The sequence below is a fragment of the Maylandia zebra genome, linkage group LG3, assembly GCF_041146795.1.
Source record: "Maylandia zebra isolate NMK-2024a linkage group LG3, Mzebra_GT3a, whole genome shotgun sequence".
NCBI lineage: Eukaryota > Metazoa > Chordata > Actinopteri > Cichliformes > Cichlidae > Maylandia > Maylandia zebra.
The window spans coordinates 54,912,199-54,936,922 of NC_135169.1; the positions used below are offsets into that span (position 1 = coordinate 54,912,199).

The 24,724-nt window shown below is 42.5% G+C and overlaps 2 protein-coding genes across 3 annotated transcripts in view; both read left to right on the plus strand.

Moving 5' to 3' along the window:
* LOC143416816 (protein NLRC3-like) overlaps nucleotides 1-24,724 on the plus strand; it is a 250,861-nt gene that overhangs the window by 107,149 nt on the left and 118,988 nt on the right. The gene's annotated exons all lie outside the window — the stretch shown is intronic.
* On the plus strand, nucleotides 931-23,723 carry LOC112433845 (protein NLRC3-like). The gene is made up of 7 exons (XM_076877808.1): nucleotides 931-956; nucleotides 992-1,068; nucleotides 1,185-2,976; nucleotides 5,838-6,014; nucleotides 15,177-15,353; nucleotides 21,097-21,270; nucleotides 21,946-23,723. The coding sequence occupies exons 1-7, from the start codon at nucleotides 931-933 to the stop codon at nucleotides 21,956-21,958; spliced, it is 2,436 nt and encodes an 811-aa protein (XP_076733923.1). The 3' UTR covers nucleotides 21,959-23,723.

The following is a 24,724-nucleotide window of genomic DNA, read 5'->3' on the forward strand; positions in this document are numbered from 1 at the left end:
GGATGGGCTGTGGCAAAGAGAACAGAGAAAATCCAAATCAGAGTTTTTCTCTGAATTAAAAGCAAGGAAACAACAATATATTCTACATGGTGAAACTGATGGTTTCTGGTGTTTGGGTCTGTTTTTCTGTATTTATGCAGATAAAGTGTAAACTCAGATGAATTATACCATCAAATGTTAAAGGAAAATATCAGGATGAGTGTCTGTGAGCTGAGAAGGACGTGAAGCGAGCAGTTTATCCCAGAGCTGAAGCTGCTCTGTGTGCAGAGATGAGCTCAGATTCCTGCTGTGATTGATCAACAGTCACAGAAATGTAGACTTGTAGTTATTACTGCAGTATGGTCACAGCAGATACTGATAAACATGTATTATGAGGATGGATGATCAAGTTTCTCACTCTCTCCTTTAAATCTCAGTTTTTTTCTTCTTCACAGTTTATCTGTTAATTTATTAATGAATAACACTGAAAGAGTTTCTGTTATATTTCCCCTTGAACATCAGCTTATTAGGGCGGCATTAGGAAATAGCCCCCCTCCAAAGAATGAATAAATGAATGATGATAATAATAAAATGATTCAAAAGCAGAGCTCAGAGTGGTAGAATGGTCAAACATGGATCCACGGGTGGTTCAACTGCATTTGGTGACGTGACTAAAGCAAATCTTTCAAATAATCCCACCATCAACGGGATGTTGTCTCCTTTACTACGGTTACTTTACTTGGTCACCGTGTGAATTTCTTTGAAATGAACCAAATTCTTTTATTTGTCGGTTGTTGCATATTTAACCTCTACAGTCAGGAAAGGAGGAGATGAGGCCTCAACAATGTTGGGTTGTAGCTGTGCTTCAGGTTAGAGTGAGTGTCCATGGAATAAATGTAAGTCAGTGAACTGGAAACATGACTGTGTTCAAACTTTGTTTTCCTTTTTATAATGAGTCTAATCAAAGGTGGACAGAAGTATCTCCACTGTGACTTTTCTGTGTCACCATCAGAGCTTCTGCACAGTGTGGAGAAAGATCCAGAAGCAGAGCTGGACTGCAGACAGGCAGTCAGAGCAGCTGTGTACAAAGTAAGACTGAACATCTGTCTGCTGATGGACTCATTTCTGAAAACTGGACTTCTTGTGTTGTTCAGACATTGAAGAGTTTTCTTTCTCTTTAGTCTCATTGTTTTTCTTTCTTTCAGCAGATGTTGGTCTGCAGGAGGTTTTAGATGAACATAAGATCAGTCTGAGGAGGAGATGTGAACGTGTGACTGAAGGAAGTGATGAAACAGGAAGTAGAACCCTCCTCAACAGGATCTACACTGAGCTCTACATCACAGAGGGACAGAGTGAAGAGGTTCATAGCCAACATGAGGTGAGGCAGCTGGAGACAGCTTCCAAGATGGACGCCCTCCATGACGCTCCAATCAGGTGCCAGGACATCTTTAAAGCCTTACCTGACCAACAGAGACCCATCAGAGTGGTTCTGACCAACGGCATGGCTGGTGTTGGAAAAACCTTCTCAGTGCAGAAGTTCACTCTGGACTGGGCAGAGGGCTTGGACAACCAACATGTCAGTGTGGTGGTTCTGCTTTCATTCAGGGAGCTGAACCTGATCAGAGATGAGCAGTACAGTCTTCTGGAGCTGCTCCATGTTTTCCATCCAACATTACAGAAGGTCACAGCAGAGAAGCTGGCTGTCTCTCAGCTTTTGTTCATCTTTGACGGCCTGGATGAAAGCAGACTTTCATTGGATTTCACCAACAGGAAGCTGCTGTCTGATGTCACACAGAAGTCATCAGTCAGCCAGCTGCTGACAAACCTCATCCAGGGGAATCTGCTTCCCTTCGCTCTCGTCTGGATAACTTCCCGACCCGCAGCAGCCAATCAGATCCCTCCTACATGTGTTGACAGGCTAACAGAAGTACGAGGCTTCACTGATGCCCAGAAGGAGGAGTACTTCAGGAGGAGATTCACTGATGAAGAGCTGTCCAGCAGAATCATCTCCCACATGAAGACATCCAGGAGCCTCCACATCATGTGTAGTATCCCAGTCTTCTGCTGGATCACTGCTACAGTTCTGGAGCACATGTTGACTACAGAGCAGAGAGGAGAGCTGCCCAAGACCCTGACTGACATGTACTCACACTTCCTGCTGGTTCAGACAAAGAGGAAGAAGAACAAGTACCATGAGGGACGTGAGACGAGTCCACAGGAGCTGACGGAGGCTGACAGGGAAGTTCTTCTGAAGCTGGGGAGGCTGGCGTTTGAACATCTGGAGAAAGGAAACATCATGTTCTACCAAGAAGACCTGGAGCAGTGTGGTCTGGATGTGACAGAGGCCTCGGTGTACTCAGGAGTTTGTACAGAGATCTTCAAAAGAGAGTGTGTGATCTTCCAGAAACCAGTCTACTGCTTTGTTCATCTGAGCATTCAGGAGTTTCTGGCTGCTGTCTACATGTTCCAATGTCACACCACCAGGAAGACAGAGGTGCTGAAGAACTTTTTGGGACAAAAATACAACGAGTCCTCTCTGGATGATTTCCTGAACAGAGCCATGGAGAAATCCCTCCAGAGTAAAAATGGCCACCTGGACCTGTTTGTTCGCTTCCTTCATGGCCTCTGTCTGGAGTCCAACCAGAGACTCTTAGTAGGTCTGCTGGGTCAGACAGAGATCAGTCCAGGAACCATCCAGAGAGTCATCAACAACCTGAAGGAGATGAACAGTGATGAAATCTCTCCTGACAGAAGCATCAACATCTTCCACTGTCTGATGGAGATGAACGACCTCTCATTATTTCAGGAGATCCAAGAGTTCCTGAAGTCAGAGAACAGATCAGAGAAGGAACTCTCTGAGATCCAGTGCTCAGCTCTGGCCTTCATGCTGCAGATGTCAGAGGAGGTTCTGGGTGAGTTGGACCTGCAGAAGTACAACACATCAGAGCGGGGACGACAGAGACTGATTCCAGCTGTGAGGAACTGCAGAAAGGCTGGGTGAGTCCAGATGTGATCATTAACATCATTGATCAGTGTAGGTTAGTAGTTTAATGTTTAAAATAAAATCAGATTGTAAGCACAAAGTGTTTGTGTCCGTACGCTGCAACCTTCCACACCATTCCTTTATTGTACAGACTCAGCAGCAGCTCCATGGATCCCAAATCCAAGAGTGGAGAACAGATTTGAAGTGTGTCACATCCATGCAGTCACAGCTGTTTCCACCATGTTTCCACTGATATTAATCCTGTTCAATGACACGTTTCATATCAGTGAATATGTTCTTTAGGACGTCCACTGACATGTTTAAGTGTCCTGCTGGAAATCACTCAAATCATCCATGAAATCCATGAAAAATCCTTTTAGTGTTTCTAACTTCAGCCTCTGTCCTCTCTCTCTCTCCATCCTAGTAAGTAAGTAAGTAAGTAAGTAAAATTTATTTATATAGCACATTTCACAGATAAAAATCACAAAGTGCTTTACAGTAAGATCAGACATACAAGTTAAAATTAATTAAATTAATTAAAAGCCCGTTTGTATAAAAATGTCTTCAGCTGCTTTTTAAAGGAGTCAGTAGAGTCTAGACACAGTAGTAAAGACAACGGCGGAGAGTTCCACAGCCTAGGTGCCAGTGCCTGAAAAGCCCGATCCCCACGTGTTTTAAACCTAGTACGTGGGACCACCAGTAGCCTCTGACCTGAAGACCTAAGTGCTCGGGATGAAGCATGAGGTTTCAACAGGTCAGAGATATACTGGGGAGCTTCACCATGCAGAGCTCTAAAAGTTACAACTAAAATTTTAAAATGAACCCTAAAATTTACAGGCAACCAATGAAGAGAAGCCAAAACTGGAGTAATGTGTGACCTCTTGTTTGTACCAGTTAAAAGTCTTGCCGCTGCATTCTGTACAGACTGAAGGCGATCCAGAGCTGATTTGTTAAGACACGTAAAAAGACCGTTACAATAATCCAAACGAGAAGAGATAAAAGCATGAATAATCATCTCAAGTTCTGCCTTTGACACCAGTAGCCTGAGTTTAGAAATGTTTCTTAGATGATAAAAACAGTTCCGGACAAGTTGTTTAGAGTGTTTCTCAAGAGACATCGAACTGTCAAATATAACACCTAAGTTTCTGAGACTCGACTGAAATGAAGGGTCTAAAAAACTGATATGCTGCCTAATTTCTGAGAGCATGTGATCAGGTGCAATAATCAAAGTTTCTGTTTTATCTGCATTTAACTGAAGGAAATTGTCATTTAACCATTGTTTGATTTCTGACAGACAATTATTTAAACAAGACAATTTATACAACTCAGAAGCTTTGAAAGAACAGTACAACTGAATGTCATCAGCATAGAGATGATAAGAAATATTATTGTAACATCTGATAATGTGGCCTAGAGGGAGGATATACAGCAAAAAGAGAATAGGACCTAAAACAGATCCTTGAGGTACCCCAGAAGACAGAACTGATGTTTCCGACAGCACATGATTTATACAGACAGTAAAGGATCTCTCAGATAGATATGACATAAACCATTTTAAAACAACGCCAGTAATCCCAAACAAGTCCTTCAGCCTATTTATCATGATGCTGTGATCAACAGTATCAAAAGCAGAGCTGAGATCCAACATAACCAGAACAGTGTACTCTCCAGAGTCTGCTGCCATCAGAATGTCACTAGACACTTTAAGCAAAGCGGTTTCAGTGGAGTGCAATTTGCGGAAACCAGACTGGAAAATGTCCAGAACATTGTTCTCCTCACTGCTTCTTTCACTGATAATCACACAAACATCGTATTCAGCTACAAAATAACACAATAATATCATCTGATGATCATTATTATAAGAGCAGGATCCATATTTGATATCAGAGTAACACACTGCTTGGTTATGTGCAGTCATCATCAGTGACTGTGGGTCAAACAGAAGCTCTCTGATTGGTTGCTGACCTTGGTCACCTGTCCACTCTCACCTGTTTGTGTTTGCTCTCTCTTTGCTGTCTCCATCCTCTCTCTCCTTTCTCTCCCTCTCTGTCTTTGTACGTCACTCAGGTCCAATGGAAACAGTGACATTTACAAACCAATCAAAGACAAACTGATCCATGTCAGGTTATAACAATATTCAAAGTGAATACAGGCTGCTGCTGGACACAGACAGGTAACATCATTTTGACTTGCTGTCACCTGGATCTGGACTCATAAACACTGAAGCCCTGAACAGGAATACAAATCATTTTCTGCCAACTAGCGACACACCAGCAGATAATGGCTCAGAAAGCTAAAATGAGCCAATCATTTCTGTGTTTAGTTCCCCTGAAATCAGATCTGATATCAGCAGCTCTGAGTTCATTCATCATTATTGTCCAGTGATGAGATTTCTGCTCCGTTTGGTAACAGTCAGCAGGTTTTTCCTGCGTGTGGACGTGAACAGTCGTACCTGACAGCAGGTAGCAAACAGAGATCATCTTTCCAGCTGGAACTCTTCACTGAGCTGAACTCATTCAAAATGTTCTGGAGTCAAAACAGGAAACAGTCCAAATGTGTGTCTTCACTCTGACTCTGGATCAGATCTCAGTGACAGACTGTGGACATTATGGAAGCCTAAATGTGACACCATCTTCCTCCTTCATCTGCAGATTAAAGCCAAACAAAGATTCTCATTAAAAGTCTGCAGGTCTGAGAGAGACTCAATCGTTGTGTCATGTCAAACACAGTAAGAGGAGCTGAAGCACAGATGTGAAGAGCAGATTCATCAGATTATGACCTCACTCTGTTTTGTCTTCATATACATTCAGTCTGTGTTTATAATGCAGATTTTCTGCTTTTATAATAACACATTTTATATTTTCTATCATCACAGACTGACTCACTGTGGACTCTCAGAGTCTCACTGTGAAGTTGTGGCCTCAGCTCTGAAGTCCAACCCCTCCCATCTGACACAGCTGGACATGAGCAGAAACTACAAGCTGCAGGATTCAGGTGTGAAGCTTCTGTGTGCTGGACTGGAGAGTCCAAACTGTCGACTGGAGACTCTGAGGTGAGTTCACTGACTGCGGCTGTTGTTGTTTTTCTATATTTCATGTCTTTGATGTTTGAAACTTTCTTTAGTTCCTAAATGTTCAGGATGTGTCTGAAGACAAATGTGAAGAAGTTTGAGTGCTTTCAGAAATGTTGTCTTTCCAAACGACTGAACAAGAGTTTTTCCTTTTGGCTCCAAACAGAAGTGACAGACTTGAGCAGGGTTCATTTAAAGGCTGACAGAAGTGGAGTGGTGACGGGGAGATGTTTGACAGGACAGTGTTTCAGCCTCCACAGGTTCATGTTGTGCTCCATCAGTCAGTGAAGATGAAGTCGGTGCTGATGAGGCTGTAGAGTGTGTGAGGGATGTGAATGAGGATGATGAAGATCTGATGATAGCAGATAAAAACAGGCTGCAGAGACTTTGAGCCATACAGGGCACACAGTGTGTGTACAGAACAGCTGAAATCATTATGGAGGCCTCACTGGAATATGGAAGCATCACAGTACAGCTTCAGTGAAGCATTAAAGTCTCTGATATGAGATGAGAAATGAAGCAGCCAGAGCTTTTTCATGAGTGGAAACCCACTGTGACTGTGAGCTGCTGCTACAGCCTCCAGATTAGCCAGCAGCTCATCCTGCTCAACATTTCCTCACCAACTTTAATGGAAGTGTGATGTTTTCAGCTGGAGTGATGGTCAGGGTGGCCTCCCTCTCCTCTTCTTCTCCTCTTCCTCTTTCCTTTGTAAAGCCACTTCTGCTGCTTTCATTCATTTGGAAGTCTTGTAGCTGAGTTTGGGAGAGACTAACAGCCTCGGCAGCAGAGGGGAGAAAGGCTGTAACTGTTGGGTCTGTGTTTCCACAAGCCCCGCTAATTCTAGAGACTTATTCATCATGAAGAAAACAAGACAGTCGATCGATCCATTACTTGCGCAAGGGAGGCCTCGTCTGTGTCCAGCACGACAATGACCCCAATGGTGGCCTCCTCTCGCTGCCTTTTATTGACAATCTTCAAACAATAGTTTACAAAGCACCTCCCCTTGCAACCCCCCTTTGGTTACATAGACAAGGCACTGTATGTAAGTGTGTGTGTGTGTGTGTGTGTGTGTGTGTGTGTGTGTGTGTGTGTGTGTGTGTGTGTGTGTGTGTGTGTGTTACCTCCTGCTGACCAAAGGGTCATAAACCCAGGAAGTTTACATCAAAAGAAACAGATCTTTCAGATAGGATGTATCTACAATAAAACCTCCCCCAGCACAGAGTGGCTGGAAAGGTGGTCAGGATCAAAGGGATGGCTTTGATCCTACTGCTTAAACTAAGACTGTACAAATTTAAGAAACACAATGGCAACATTCAACAATTAGACTTAACATTTCCCTCCTTTTTGTCATTGTTCTTAAATTTCAACTTATGCACCCTTTGTTTGGACAGTGTCAGTATAGATTTCATTCATACACAGTAAACTACATCCTATACATAAGCAAATCAGTATCAACAGTCCAAAAACAGGAATTAATTTTTTCAAAAGAAGATGCCACCAAGGACCAGACGGTAACCAAGCTATCCAGCCTTGTGGCGGATCTACTCCTGTCGTGCAATTCATTATGTATTTCTTCAAGTAAACAACTGAATGTCAAAGGTCAAACAAGAAGAATCATCATTCTCAAAAATCATATGTCTCTACAATCCAACTGTATACAGACATAGGTATTTAAACGCATCAGTTGACTTTATTGTTTGTCCATATGGCTCTCAGCTAACTTCAAAGCTGCAGCCTGGTCAACACCCTTCTTTATGACTCCTATCAACCCCCCAAATCTTTTCACTGTAGGCATCCTGTGGGGGTTAGAGTCAACTGGTGAATTATCTGCATTTACAACTCTTCTCCTGTCCTGTTGTCACCACAGAAAAAGCTTTGTAAAGGAAATTGGATCAAGCTGTTTTGAACTTCTTGGCTCGAAACCTCAAGTGTTCATGATGTAATGTAGACAAAAGGCTTCTCTGTTTACATCCTTCTTGCAGAAGACAAAAGAATAGGTGATGTTGCCATGTTCCATGGTTGATCTCCAACTTGGGCTAATCCATTGTCCTTCATACACATAGGCAATTGGCCTGTTTCCAGTTCGTTTAGCTGTTCAATGTCCTGCAGCAAGTCATATTCTTTGAGTCAGACGAGCAGGTCTGTCTCACCAGAGCAGTTCACCTTCCCAGCTACTGGTGAATCAACCTTCCATTCAGGTTCAGAGCAGTTGAAAAGTTGGCAGTGTTCCCGGATGTGTTGCTAAAGCAACCAGACAAACTGCCTCGCTCTCAGTGATGCTATAGGGCCACAGTCCAGAAGAATGTGTAGCCAGTGGCATCACAAGCATAACCATTGGTCTCATTCTTTATGTGAGCGGTTGTGTTCTTAAACTGCCACCAGTAGTTGTTGAAAACCCATGCTGGTACTGGGTGTGGTTTGCTCTGTTCCAGTGCGCTCCCTGTCATCCCACTCAGGGTCCACAGGCACAAGAAGATGCACAGCACATTCCCAGCCATTCTGATGAGTACCTGTGGCTCAGTTGGTTTCTTCACCGGATTAAGACGAGGGGCCCTGGAGGCTTTCCCCCCCCTTTGTTCCCGGTCTTCCTGCCACTTACTCAGAGCTGGCCTGGATGTGTGTCACCTTCTTGCAGTGCGCTTGATATATCCAAGTGTTCCTTCCAGCAATCTTCACTGCTGTGGTCGTCGTCAGCAGCATCCGATATGGACCTTCCCACCATGGACTGGACCAGCACTTCCTCTCCATGGCCTTATCAACATCCAATCTCCAGACTTCAGACTCTGCTCCTGCGGAGAAACAGAATCATCTGGCAGATCATTTGTTCTCATGACTACTTTACTTTTAAACATTTTCAAGCATCTAATCTGCTAATACGCTCTCTCTTCTGCTTTTCTATCATCACTACAGAAGACTGGAACTCTAAATGCTCTAACATGTGTAATCTCAAAGAGTCAGACCATTCTCTGTTGGAGTAATCCTCATGTACTTATTCTATACAGTCTAACCATGTCCTGCCTGTCTTCCTAAATCTTAACTTTACTATTCCATTAGTTCTCTCTGCCTGCAAAAGTTTTTTTTTTTTTTAAAGTATTTAATAATCCTAGAATGAGTATAACGACTGCTCATTTCCCTCCTGTTTGAGACATGGCAAAGCCAATGGCTCAAAATAGCAGCAGTCTTATACAAATTATCAGGCAGTACTGGTTTATCACACAGATAAAAAACATCATCCTGCAAGCTTGCTCCCTCTGTAAGTCACAACTGTTTTCCTGCTGTAGGTGAGTGGGCCTGCATGTCTGCTGATGCTGTACTGATAAAAGGTTAACACCATGTTTAACTACAGCTGCTTCTTTTGTGATCTTATCTGCAAAAACTTTCCCTAATGCAACTGGATCTTTCCCTCACATGTGTGCTGCACATTTACAAACGGCAATTCCACTGGTTAATAACGCTGCCTCCAGCAGATTTTGCAAGAGTTTGGTGTGTTCTGCAGGTTTCCCTGTAGAGGTTGTCACACCTCGTCTCACTCACTGCACTACAAAGAAATGTACAGTAGCAAATGTATACTGCCTATCAGTGTATATTGTCTCTCTACAGCTTTACACACTTCCGTTAAAGCTAGCATCTCTGCTGCTCAAGCAAATATGAAACATGCTAGTTGTCCTACATAGATAACTCTCTCTCACTGTCTGCTACAGTAAAACGTGTTCTAGTCTGTCCCTCTGCTGTTGTAAAACTCAAACCATCAGCAAACCAAACCTTTCCCTCAACGAGTGGCACATCTATTAAGTCATCCCTCAGCTTACACTTCTTCTCCTCGCGCTCTCTACACTCATGAGAAGTGCCCTCCTCCGTTGGCAAAAAGGGTTGGACAGATTCAGAATTGTGCACCACTTTATGGTAATATGTGTGGTTGTGAGAGTAACATTAAAGACAAGTGTCTTGTAGGTGTCAGAAATGTAAGTTTAGTCTGCAGTAGTAGACATCTACCTCGTGTGGAACTAACAATGTCAAAAGGTGAAATAAACTATTGAAACATTGTACAGCTTAAACTGCTGCACATACTGATCTCACGCATGGAGGTAAAGCACGAGCAACTAGAGCTAATCTTTTAGGATAGTAAGTTACTGGCTTCACTTGTGGAAAAAGTGCTGTTAGTTATTTTACAGTCACCTGGCATTTGTGCTGTTCACAGAACCACAAGTCCATCGCTGGACCTCCTCTGCACTGTCACTTTCTGGAGCTTGGCACGCTCCCTCAGGTTCCATTTTCCAACGCTGCTGAAGATTTAACCCTAGAACACTATTGCTATAAATAGTAACACGATCACTAATGCCGGGTGATTTTTACCCGATATAATATAACCAATGAAAAGTAATCAAATATATCAAAATATGACAACACATGACAAATTAGAGTGGTCTTCTTTTACTTTCAACTGTGCCATGTCTAACAAAATGAAAAATAAAACTCCTAAAACAAAATAATGACTCTGGAAAGCTGGTCTTTGGTCCACCCATTCCTGGGACATTTGAGACTTCCCTGGTGATGGCACAGGCTCCTCGACACGCAAACAGCTTAGTTGTCTTCCTTAACGTCAACGTCGAAACTCTTTCATCTTATTTAAGATTTGCTGTGCAAAGTCTCCTCGTGACGATCCTTTGGAAGACCAGTAACACAGCTCTCTGTGCTGAAGGTGATCTCCGATCCTCCTGAAAACTCTCTCCTGGCCTCAGCTTCCATCTTGTGGACGATCCTCTCAGTCACTCCTTCTTGTCATGGCACCTCACGATATCTACAAATTAAAAAATGACACTCCTCTCGCCACACGGCTTTCGCCATGTGTCAACTCCCCAATGAGACATGTACAAGAGTGTTGCACAGTCTCCCTAAAACAATCTCCAAGGTTTGTCCCTTGGAGCAGCTTCACTCCAAGCTGTAACCCTGTGTAAAAACATTAGTCAGCATTGAAATGTTCAGCTTGTTTAGCTCCCAGCTCCTGTATCCTAGAAGACAAAGTCTTAAAATTAAAACAACTTCACATTTGCAACCAACTATAGATCATAAGAGTAATAAAGTATTCAGCATCACAGAGACAAGTATCATTGCAGGTTTATTCTAAACTCATTAAACTCCTACTTTTCCCCATAATTTGTTCCAAATTATTTAACATCTCACCGTCATTCCACATTGTAATCAGTGACGTCCCTTAAGTTTGTTACTCACCATGAGCCCAACAGTGTGGTCAGATAATGGGCCCCGATGTAACTATTCTGTAACCACTGCACATCTGTTCAATTGTCACTCGTCTGTCTGTGCTGAATCCTTTACAAGCACTCTTAAAGAAAAACAACATTAGCCAAACACAAGGTTCATCCCGGTTGTCAGGTGTCGGCCATCCAGATTCCAGAGGAGCTGTGAAAAGTCATAAAGTTAACACTCGCTGTGGAAAAAGTAACAATGGTCTCATCACAGTATGTCTCACACTGCATTCATTTCTTCCCTGTAACATTCTCTCAAAAACACAGTGTAATTTCATCATCAACATATAGCCTGTAACTACAGTTCTCTTCATACAAAATCTCAGTAATCCTGTGGTAGAGAAACATCATTAAGTTGTGTCCTGCTGTAAACCACATGATCAAATCACATGATTAACCATCTGCTGTAAAGAGAAATGTAAATGTTAGCGCTGCGCAGGTGTGTACACACTTTCTCACAGTAATCTCTGTGAGCAACACAAGGTAGTGAATGACACACACATGGTAAATTCACAGACATAGAATTTAAACTAAAAAGGTTAAATTTTCAGAGTTCACATAGTCATGTGACCCAAGTTTCCTCCTGTGGTCTCCTTCTGCTCCTGCAACAGAGACACACACAGAGACACATCCACACCTTTGTCAGGTGGGGGTTGACTTCACACAATGGTGTTAAGTCAGTCAGTCTTGTCAGCTTTTGTCAGTCAGTCAGTTTCCCATTTATTTTAAAACTCTTACTCATTCACTCAGTGATTCCTTCTTTTGCTAATTGTGGAAATTATCGTCGCATCCGTTTCCACGCTCAGCAAAACAACGTCATTTCAAAAAGAAAAATAATTTAGACTGGATTTTCTCGCTGAATCCTTTTGGACAGGAACTTGTCTCAAATAAGTGGATTTCTCCTGAGCCCATTTTAATTTTGGAGAAGCTCACTTTGCAACAGTTTTCTCGACGACGCTTCGATTCTGATCGTGCTCAAACAGAGATCATCAAACAAAACTTTCAGTGCACCATGAAAGTAACAAAATAAAAGAAAGAAAATAAAGGAAATCAAAGGAAAGAAAGGCCTTGTTTAAGTCATGACACATGTTCTTCATGCCAGGGGGATAAATCGTCACAACCCAATTGGCAGGCTCAACTAAATAACAAAAGACAAATCAAACAGCCAGTTTAATCTCAAACATTCATCCAATCAGCCACACACACAACATACAGCATAACCCTGTTGTCTTAGCACATAATAAGTTTTAGTTCTCATGTAACTAAATGTGTGCCATGGTAAAACTTCTTCACACACCAGAAACTCACAATCAGCTCACTCAGCTCACTCATTTAAGACCTCTCATCAGCATTCTGCTTTCTCCTCTATGATGCAACCATCTGTCCTCCTATAATATTCAGTCCACTAGTCTATGTATCACTTTCATCTTACTAGTGACTTGGACAAGATGACAAACAGAATCTCATGCTTAAGATGCTGTCTGGTCTTCATGAGTATCATTTATGTGTAAATGCATGTAGGGTTAGTATAGTTAATGCATTTTCAGTATGTTTTTGTGTTCTTCTCTCATCACACTTTCATTATTCTCATCACTGCTTAAAACAACACACATCTCTCTCTGTTTTTTTTTCTTTAACTGTACTTTTCTCCAAAACAGAAAATAGCATTACAGCTGTTTCAGACTTAGAAACACCAAACACTCTTCGTGCTATCATTCATCCACACAACTATTTTATTTCTTTTTGTCCACTGGGCAGGTGACCTGCAGAATCACGTCTGCCCCAGCTGGATACCTTTCACACACACCATGACGTCAGACACACTCACGGACTGGATCAGGAGAAAAACTTTCTTCATCTTCACACTCTGGGACAGAAACACCATATGTTTTTTTTGTTTGTTTGTTTTGTGTCAGGGATGGATATGTAGTTGTAACGTTTGTGTTCACTAACTTTACTTTCTGTTTCCTACCCTGCCCAGTCTGTCTTGGACTCAATGCTTCTCCCAATGTCTCTCCATACTCAGCCTCTGCTCTCTCACGCTCTTCTCTGGCTCTACTTTCTGCTAACATTCTTGCTTCTCACCTCTTCTGAACCTGCTCCAGCCACAACTTAGCAACTGCTAACTGCAATTCCTTCCTCTGCTTCGCTTTACCTGTTTTACCAGCTACACTTACAGCTATTCTTTCTACCAGCATTTTACACTGAACTTCCACTAATGTCCCTTCAAATCCACATTTCTTACGCCAACAACCTACATACTGCGTGCTGCCTGGTAAAAATTTCTCCATAAATTTTAAATCTCCTTCTAAGGCAGACTTACACATTTTATTCTCCATTAACAATCAGCCACACTCACGCAGACCACGTCTGGCCCGCACACACACACAACATAGGCCTATCGCTTGCGTCTGCACGCACAGCTAGCGCTCTCTGTTGAAAACTCTCAAACGCCCCATATGGCGGAGAATTCAACCTTCGGACACTCTCTAACGCCCCAAATGGCGGAGATTCCGGACTCCTTCACGGCGGAGACGCCGAACCTAGGTTCTCTCCACGCCCCAAATGGCGGAGAACTCTCTACGCCCCAAATGGCGGAGAAGCCTGCGTCTCTCTCACGCGGCTAGCGCGCTCCCGGACTCACGTTTAACGCACAGCCCGTAGCCGCTCTCTAAGGCCTTCTGTACTCACTGTTTGTTTACGTTCATGGGAAGAGCCTCTGGATCCCGTCAATCGTCATCCATCCCGAGGGGAGGTCAGGAGCAAACTTCCCGGCCTGGTGGCAAGCCAAAAACACCAGGGCTTTACGTCAATCATCCCAGACGTTGCGGTGGCGTCCTCTCCCTCTCCTCGGTGGATGCAATGTGTTAGGCTCCGGCTCCGAAGGACCAAATAAATGTTGGGTCTGTGTTTCCACAAACCCCGCTAATTCTAGAGACTTATTCATCATGAAGAAAACAAGACAGTCGATCGATCCATTACTTGCGCAAGGGAGGCCTCGTCTGTGTCCAGCACGACAATGACCCCAATGGTGGCCTCCTCTCGCTGCCTTTTATTGACAATCTTCAAACAATAGTTTACAAAGCACCTCCCCTTGCAACCCCCCTTTGGTTACATAGACAAGGCACTGTATGTAAGTGTGTGTGTGTGTGTGTGTGTGTGTGTGTGTGTGTGTGTGTGTGTGTTACCTCCTGCTGACCAAAGGGTCATAAACCCAGGAAGCTTACATCAAAAGAAACAGATCTTTCAGATAGGATGTATCTACAATAAAACCTCCCCCAGCACAGAGAGGTTGGAGAGGTGGTCAGGATCAAAGGAATGGCTTTGATCCTACTGCTTGAACTAAGACTGTACAAATTTAAGAAACACAATCGCAACATTCAACAATTAGACTTAACAGTAACACCACCACTTTACTCTGTTCTACCTGTCACATCATTTTATCAGGAAACAAATATGCTCATGTTTTTACTATGTTTGTCTTGAAGATGTAAGAAGATCACATGGTGCTTTTTATTATTGTGTTGGTTTGTTTGCTGTCTCTTGGATGGAGCCCAGCTGTGCGTGGCCCCTGGGCCTGTAGTCAGAGTGTGTGCTGGATAATCCGGCCCAGGATGAGGCCAAACTGACATGGGATGAAATGTCTGTCACATAATTGAGCTTTGTGATAAATGTACGACTTTAATGTGAAACATTCAGAGTTTTTTCTCTTGTTGTGTTTGTTTGAAGCTGCTTCCTGTTGGCTTCAGCTGTTTGGAGTTTCCATTTTCTAAACTTCTACATTCTGAACCTTCTTCAGCTCTGAACAGATGATGAAACACTGAATGATTTCAAGCTCACACTTTGTCTAATAAACTTACATCTTTCATTCTTTATACAGATTGAGTGTCTGTGGTTTGTCAGAGATCAGCTGTGATTATCTGGCAGCAGCACTGAAGTCCAACCCCTCCCATCTGAGACAGCTGGACCTGAGCTCCAACAACAAGCTGCAGGATTCAGGAGTGAAGCATCTGTGTGGTTTCCTGGAGAGTCCAGGATGTGGACTTGAAACTCTGGGGTCAGTCAGCATGTTTTAGTTGTGCTGAGATGAATATGATGTGAAAGTTGTGCTGACACTAAACTGCAGACATCAGGCTGATATTATACTGATCCACACTGAGGATCTTCATGGTAAAGTCTGTTTTCTTCTTCTCTGGTTTAGTCCATTGACTGCAGCAGAACAATGTTCACATTTCAAAAAGTGAGACTCAACGTATGGCCCGCGGCCCACACGCGGCCTGCCCACCTTTCCTGATTCAGAGAGAGGGGACCCTGATTAACTGTGTAGTGTTCTTCCTCACAGTTCTAAGTATCAGACACAACAATGAATAATCCACAGCTGACTGTCTTTAGCAGGTCAAAGGTCACGGCACACAGCAGACAGTGGGAAATATTATAACTCTGATCATTTATCAGCACATATCCATATGTAGAAAAACAAAGCTGACACTGTGAGACTTGATCAGAGGTGTGATCATCACAGCAGAGGCCTTTGTGTCAAAGTCACTGAGGATCAAACAGAAACACATGAAGCAGATTTTCCTGTTCTGGCTTTTTATAGCAGATAACCTTCAAAATATTCTGCAGTCCATCAAAAACTGAAGCAAACCATGAATCAACATGTGAACATGAGCTGATGCTGCTGAAGTGAAGCAAAGTTACAGAGGTTTGATTACAGACACAGCTGAGAGTTTGTAATCTGTCATCATTTTAAAAGGTTTACATTTCTTCAGTATATCCACATTTGCAGCTGCTACCTCAACCTCCACTTGTCCAACACAACTGCTGTCCACTGCCTCCATGACATTGTGATTTTGCTGTTGGTCTTCTGTCAGATCTTCATCAATCACTTCTGCACGGGGCACACCTTCAGACTCTGCAGCTGCATAACGAAAGCCTGTAAGATAAAATTAGACATAAGGTAAATGTACACCAATATTCCAATGACAGGTGTGTGATTCATCTGGAAGTTATGTGCGGATTAGTGTACAGTGATAGCAATTTAGTATGTTTTTAGAGGGGGGGGGGGGGGGTGTTTACCTCCGATGGGTGCTCTTTTTCGCTTCCGTTGCGTACGCCTTGAGTGCCGGTCCGAGTCTGATACAGGTATGTCGTCATGCCCCATGTGCAGTGTTGGTGCCCAGTCTGGATTTGTTACATCCATTTCATATGCTGGTTTGCCTGCAATAATGCCAAATCATAAGCTACTCAGTCGACATGATGTGGTTCTGCAGCATCACACATTAGCATGTTTTATCTCATTATCTATGACCTCAGCACGTTGAAAATCACACTAAAAGCCTTTCAAGAGTGATATGAATTAATTTAGAACTCACCGGAAAGAAAATGCCGTGAGCAAACCAACAAAAAGCTGGGGATTGCAGAGAACTCGATATCCGCTCGTCTCACCGCTGCAATCCAAGCCTGACGTCTTTGTTTAGTAATATCGGATACATGGGATCCCTCACGTTGCCTCCAGGACGGAAAACGATGAAAAGAGAGCCCGTTATCCAGCTTCTTGCCTTCACGATCGTGTGATCTAACGTTGCAACCGACAACACAACACGTACGATCCATAGCTGAAATGGTATCCTTTGGCTGGCCTACTGTCATGGCGGAAGGGGGCATGGCCCATCTCCCGTGACATCATGCTCCAAAGCCCTATAGGTGGGAAAATGTACCATGTCGACCAATCAAAAATGATATGGAAACATGACATTTGGTTGTTTAGCAAAAGGGGGAAGTTTTAGGAGTGACCGGCAAGAGAGAGCGAGTGAGCGAAAGAGAGAGAGAGTTTTGATACGTGAGAGATTTGTGACGTTTACCGTGTTTGGTCTCAAGTTAGTTTGTTGTCTTGTGTATTTAGTGTGTAGCTGTTGTTTTGTTTTGTGTGTCAGTTCTACTAGTGATCGTCACAGTTGCTGCCTTAAAGCCAACAAAGGCAGATTGCAGTGTAAACGCTGAGTGACACACCTGCTGTCAGACCTGCAGGTTTATCCCTGTGCTGTTCTCATATGTGTTAGAGTGACACAAACTATTGTTTGACACCTGATTGTTCTGTAAATAGTTTGAAATGATTATATGAAAAACGTCTGAGCCTTGGCTGCATTTTTTGGTAAATAGTACCATATAACTTTGTTGTTTGCAAAACGTGTGCGTATTTTTAAAAATGTACAATCTCTATTTGCATTTCAAGTTATGAAGATGATTCGTTAAACATGTGTGTGGTTTTTACAGTCAAAATATCACTTTCTACTTGTATTTTAAATTTTGTCTGAATTTAGATAAATTGTGCTGATACAGTTGGTCAAAATGAGAAAATAACAGATTGGCAAGATGAACTGTTTTTAAAGGTAAAATATAGAGGCCACATCAAAAGTAGTCAAGAAGGGTTAAAGGCTAAAAGCAAAGTTGTCACCAAGTACTGTTTATATTTGTGTGTATTGCTGCAGCTTTTTTGAGTATTAATTTGGTGCCTTTGTGTGAAATAATGGTATTGTGAGTGATCCATATAGTCACAAAGAATAGCCACTTGTTTCTGTGCTACCAAAGTTCCCCGGCTTTCATTCAAAATGTGTTTATCGTCAGCACCTGCACATTAAACTACTTAAACATTATAAATGTCTTCAAGCTCACACTGAGGCCTGTGGGGTACTATCAGCCACTGAGACAGTACACACATTTATATGTGTTTGTATATGAATATTTCATACTTTAAGACTGCCTGTTTATTTAAGGGAGATGAACAAAATACATTGGAATTGTACAAAATAATATCATGGATGATAAATTAAATAGATTTTAAGTAGATGCTTGTGCATTCTTAAAGTCTTATATGTTGAACTGAACTATGTGATCTGTTCAAAGCCTTAATCTTAATTTGAAGTGAAATGTGCATTTTGAGTTTATACACTATGTATATAAGGCGACCGTTTCCTTTTGCAGTATTTTTGTGTGGTGTACTTTTCTATGTCTTAACAAAAGGGGAACAAAGGTGTTTAAGTTCACCTAGGATGATGTGTTTTAATTTTCACATGGTCTTGCTTGAATTTGACCCTGACAAAGGCGTATGAACTCTGTCAGCTGTTTGGAGTTTCCATTTTCTAAACTTCTACATTCTGAACCTTCTTCAGCTCTGAACAGATGATGAAACACTGAATGATTTCAAGCTCACACTTTGTCTAATAAACTTACATCTTTCATTCTTTATACAGATTGGGGGGCTGTGGTTTGTCAGAGATCAGCTGTGATTATCTGGCAGCAGCACTGAAGTCCAACCCCTCCCATCTGAGACAGCTGGAGCTGAGCCTGAACAACAAGCTGCAGGATTCAGGAGTGAAGCATCTGTGTGGTTTCCTGGAGAGTCCAGGATGTGGACTTGAAACTCTGAGGTCAGTCAGCATGTTTTAGTTGTGCTGAGATGAATATGATGTGAAAGTTGTGCTGACACTAAACTGCAGACATCAGGCTGATATTATACTGATCCACACTGAGGATCTTCATGGTAAAGTCTGTTTTCTTCTTCTCTGGTTTAGTCCATTGACTGCAGCAGAACAATGTTCACATTTCAAACCTTCAAAGAAGAAGAAAAATCCTCCACTGGATAATTCACTGTGAAACTCTCCAACTCTTCATTCCACCTTAAAGTCTGTCTGACACTGAAATCCAAAGCAAAATGTGCGTTTGCTTTACAGACAGCAGTCCAACACAAACATACACACATCATCCAAAACACAGTCCAACATCCAAATCTCCTCCACTGCCAGCATGAATGATGGGAAAGAGAAGGAGGAACACTCTGACATTCAGGGTTAGAATGAGTTTCATGAAGCAGACTGTGAAGATCAAAGCTGCATTAGAAAGCTTACATGAATGAATGAGTGGACAGAAGTGGACAGAGATCATCTGAAGCACTTCAAAGGCTTTAAATCAGCACATTTCTCTTTATTCTTTATCAACTCTGTTAGTTTCTCTCAGTTTTCTGTGGAATGAAGCTAACAGCAGGCTAATAAGATGCTGACCAATAGGTTTCTATTAAAGGTTGTAATTTGTATATGAAAAAGTGCTTTGGCTCAGCAGGGATCAGCTTACAGGTAGAATACAGCTGCTGGATGGGATTAGCATGTCATAGCTATCTACCAAACTGCTAACTGGGGGATTTCAGGCCATCTATGGATCATTTTTGCTAACTGTTTATTCAGCTTGGGCTCACAGGGCTGCAGCCTGTGCCCTAGCTGTCATAGGGCAAGAGGCGTGGTCCACCTGCACAGGTGAGCAGTCCATCACAGGGCCAACAGAGAGAGACAGAGAAGCACTCTCTCACATCCACACCTACAGCCAATTTAGAAGCACCAATGAACCTAAGCAGCATTTCATTGGACTGTGGGAGAACATCCAACCTCCACAGAAAGGCCAACAAGCTTCAACCTACAACCTTCTTGCTTTAAGGCACTAGTGCGAACCACTTTTCCCCATTTCAGCCCAAATCCTGCATCTTCCTGTTTCTGACTCCAGGCCAGCTCCACTAACACTTTCTCATCAGACACTGCCACCTAGTGGAGGAAGTCTTAGTCCCATTTGAAGCTTCAGATTACAGTTAGTTCCTTTACAGAGAGGTGGAGGTGGTGGGGCCACAGCACCATCATCACTGAGTGCCATAGGACACTTAACCTTTGTTTCCATATGCTGGGAACTTCCTGTTGTTCCAAGGAGGACTGGAAAATGTGTGAAAATCTCCCAGTCAGTTCCTCACAGCACACTTCAATCATTTCCCTCCCACAGCATCAGGACCAGGGCTTTTTCTCTCTTTGGTCCCACTAAGAGATTTCCACACAAACACCTCATCAGTGGGACTCTCAGAGCTACCAGCCCTTTGCTACAATCACAAAGCTCTTCATTGAAATCAATGATATCAAAGCTGGAATCCAATGAGTCCAAGTCTTCTGCTGATTCAGCATCACATTCATCTTTGCTCCTTGTCCTGCATCCCCACCATGGACTTCATTCCTTTCCAAGCCAGCCTTGAGTGTCCTTTATTCAGCTCATCCTCTGCTTTACTTTTACACCTGATTTTAGCTGCTTTATCTCTCTTTCAACAAGTTTCTGTGCCTCAATCTTTTTCTTCTCTTCCTCATAACAAGACAGCTTCTTCTGCCTGAGAACATGTTGGAGTGATTTACTAATCCAGGGCTGCTTATTGGGGAAAATACTTCCTGTTTCCAAAGTAATCCCCATTTTTCCCAGAAAGAAATGTAAGTAGAAATCGATGATCTACGTGAGAACATGAGCCTTTAAAAAGTCCCAGTGGGTGCAGTCAAAGCAGTCCCTCAGTCCCAGTATATAGTCTTTGGTCCAGACTGGAACAACTGTGTGCCCAGTTTGAGCTCTCTTCAGTCCTGTGACCTGACAGACCCAGAGGGGCCATCACATCACATTTAGAAGCTCCCCTAATGGAGCCACAACACATGTCCAACACTTAGTCTGTCTTGTTGGACCAACTGGAAGAAATGATTCAAGGACTTAGTCACAGAACAGAGATTCAAATCTCCAAAATCCAACTGGCTGCATCAGGACATATAGTCTGAAACTCTGCACAGTTTCCTGTTTGAAGCTGCTTCCTGTTGGCTTCAGCTGTTTGGAGTTTCCATTTTCTAAACTTCTACATTCTGAACCTTCTTCAGCTCTGAACAGATGATGAAACACTGAATGATTTCAAGCTCACACTTTGTCTAATAAACTTACATCTTTCATTCTTTATACAGATTGATGAGCTGTGGTTTGTCAGAGATCAGCTGTGATTATCTGGCAGCAGCACTGAAGTCCAACCCCTCCCATCTGAGAGAGCTGGACCTGAGAGGAAACAACCTGAAGGATCCAGATGTGAAGCAGCTGTCTGATCTTCAGCAGAGTCCAGACTACAGACTGAAGACTCTGCTGTAAGTAGAGTGATGGAGTGAGTGGGTGGTGCTGTCAGCAGTATTGTACTAAACACATTCAGTATGAAACAAAGATCCAGTGTTTCCTGTAAAGCTGCAGCTTCTCAGTGAAGCTGTGAGAGGAGAATGGTGACAGGCTTCAGGATTGGACACAAACACTTCCTGTTTCTGACCTTTATGGTCACCATGGTAACGGCTGACACGCTCTGATCAAACGCTGTCAACAGCCAATCAGCTCTCTGAACAAAGCAGCACGCAGACCAATGACTGCATTCATTTCCAAGTTTAAAGCAGTGAAGAACACAGTCTGTAGGTGAGGAAGAATTTAGTGAGAGCAGATGTTTGGATGGAATTCCTCCAGTTAACAGCTGGAACCGTCCATCTGGATTGTTGGGCTTGTTGTTGGGGTTCCTACAGAGCTCAGAGTGGACACACCAAGGTTCTTCTAATGAATGAAAGTCCAAACTCAAACTAGGAGGGAAAAACATTTTCATCAACTTCAATAAAAATCCAAAGATTAGAAAAAGTGAAGCAACAATGAGTCCTAGTACAGTCCCAGCACTGAAGTCCCTGCTGCTCTTTATACTGGATGTGCTGCATCACTGACTGACAGCTGATGAAGAGTCTCTGGAAACACTCGTTTATCTCCTCTGCTCTTCCTTCTTCTCTCTGCAGGTGGAGCTGGTGATGGTAAACAGGACGGTGTGTGTGCTGAGAGAGGAGGAGCTGTGTCCTGATGATCCAGAGAGGTTGAAGCAGCAGCAGCTTGTGTGTAGAGACGCTCTGACTGGGCCATGTTACTGGGAGGTGGAGAGGAGAGCTTCATCCAGCAGTGACTGACAGAGGAATGAGAAGAAGTGCAGATGACTGTCAGTGCTGCAGAGTGAACTGCTCTGAGAACAGCTCCACTGTCAGACACAATGTAGAGTCCAGCATCATCCCTGTGTGTCCCTCTGGATCTGACAGAGGATCATCAGTGTATCTGGACTGCTCTGCTGCTGCTCTGTCCTTCTACAGTCTCTGCACAGTCTCTGTCTGACTCTGGCTTCAGACCCTCCTGGATCAAACTCACCTGGAAAGACTTTCAAACATCACTCAATAGATTTGAATACAGAATATATTTGATATATACTGTAGATGTACTGTAGAGTTGCAGTTTGTCACTTGTAAATACAGTCTGTGAGCAGCTGTGAGCTGAAAGATCTTTCTAGAAACACGAAATGTTTTCACTCTTCTGTTGCTTTTTCATATATTTCCACAACATTAATATTGATCCCACCTGTCTCACCTGTTTCATGCTTTTATACATAATAACAGGACACGTGTGATCTGAGCGCTGCTGTGGTTGCTGTGCTGCACGTCTTCATTTAGATAACAGAGACATCTAGTGGTTCAGAGGGAGAACTGCAGGAGGTGGAGCTGTGTTTTAGCATGGAAAACTTTCTATCTTTTAGGCGCAGATACAAATATGACAAGTATCAGTGTGAGATACAAAAGGTCACATCAGTCAGCAGAGGGAACAGTGATCACACAGCAATGTAAGAATAGAAACATAACAGTGAATCTGGACATGTATACAGATGGAAGCAAACAGACAGTATGTAACACTACATTAAAGCCACAAATGTGAAGAAAACAAACACAAAGGAAAATATATTTGATCTCAGGAATCCAAATCAGATGCTTTAGAGCAGGGGTCGGCAACCCTGGGCACGCGTGTCACAGCTGGCAAGCGAAGGGTTAACTGATGGCACGACCATAGCTGGACTGGCCATCGGGCATACTGATGGTGATTTTTCGTTTTTCTGGGCCAATGATGTTTTTTTATGATTTTTTTTTTTTTTGTAACGGTATAAACGATGGAAGGTGGCGGATTGGCCGGATGGTGGTCGATGTGTAGAAATAAGTCAGTTGTTTGGTGGTGGCTATGGCGGAGCTTCCACAGAGGCAGCAGGTGGATGAGGGAAAGGGGAGGCAGGAGGAGCAGAGACCCGAGGCGGCCGCCGGTCCGAGTGTTGGCCCCCTTGAACTTTCCCACATTTTGTCACATTACAGCACAAACATGAATCAGTTTTATTGGAATTCCACGTGAAAGACCAACACAAAGTGGAACGGAAATCATGCATGATTCCAAACATTTTTTACAAATAAATAACTACAAAGTGGGGTGTGCGTAATTATTCTGTCATGGAAAAACACACTGCCATCAACTGTTTTGTTTTTGTCAAAATCACTGTAATATAATCACTGTACCTTTATATACATGTGACTTATATTAATGCTGCTGCCCTCTTGTGGCTAAAGTGTAATTATGTTCTTGTTATTAGGGAAAACATTTGAGAGTAACATGACAAATGAGTCAGCACTTTGGCTTCAGCTTAAGAAATCCTCATTTTTATGTCATCAGTTATAGTTGCATGTATTCATTATCATAAGTTAACCTTTAATATTGATGTCTTAAATTTATTTTACTTAAACTAGCAATAATTTTATGGTTGCATTAAATAAATGCATCACTAATGAATGAACTATTTCAGTAATTAATTTAAAAAATCTACATAATCAATTAAAGATATATATTAATAATGAATTATCCATTAATTTCATTTAAAATTTTTCAATATTTGTTTATATACAATTCAAATTAGTTAATTACATATTTAATCAATTATTGGTTTGTTTTCTATTTTGATTATTTTACTGACACATTTAATGAATTATTTAATGATGTATTTATTTAATTCACGTTGCTACTCCTGGCCCTGCATCGCTGTTCATAAATACATTTTATTTGTCAGCTTCACCCATCAAAGTCAGGGGGCGGGGTTAATGCTGATCAAGTCAAAACCATTGCTTTGGTCTGGTGGGCGTTCTTTTAGTGGGCTTTTCTGTCACGGCCTGCGTGGCAGACTATGATGAGAGGAAGGACGACCCAAATGCCAACACGTTCTCACTCCTGTATGGAGGACCACAAGAGCCACGCGCATCGAAATAAAGAATTCTGTGCTTAAGTAATGAATTATAGAATAAATTCTGCATTTGTAAATTCATTTTTGAATTCCCATTTAATAAACTGATTTTTGAAATGCTTTTAAAAACTGCATTTCAAAATCCTTTTTCCAATTGCACTTTAATAAACTGCATAAATTGCATGAATGAAGGGATCCTGCAGCGAAACGGAGAGCCCAACCTCTGACTTAGTGCCTGTTTACTCAGTCTGACCACCTGTGAAGTTAACGCGCTAACGTGGCTAACGCTAGCATCACCACACGTAGCCCCGTTATTTTAAGGTCATCTTAGCTCATGAAAGTTTAACGTCGCAGCTGTACGAGCTAGCTACGTGTTTTGTAAGCTGCTGTGCTCTTCACAAATAAAGCTGGAAGCAGCTCAGACTATTAGAACCAGCACTGAGGCCTGTTACATTTATGTTAGAGCAACAGCTGCAGCCTTTAAA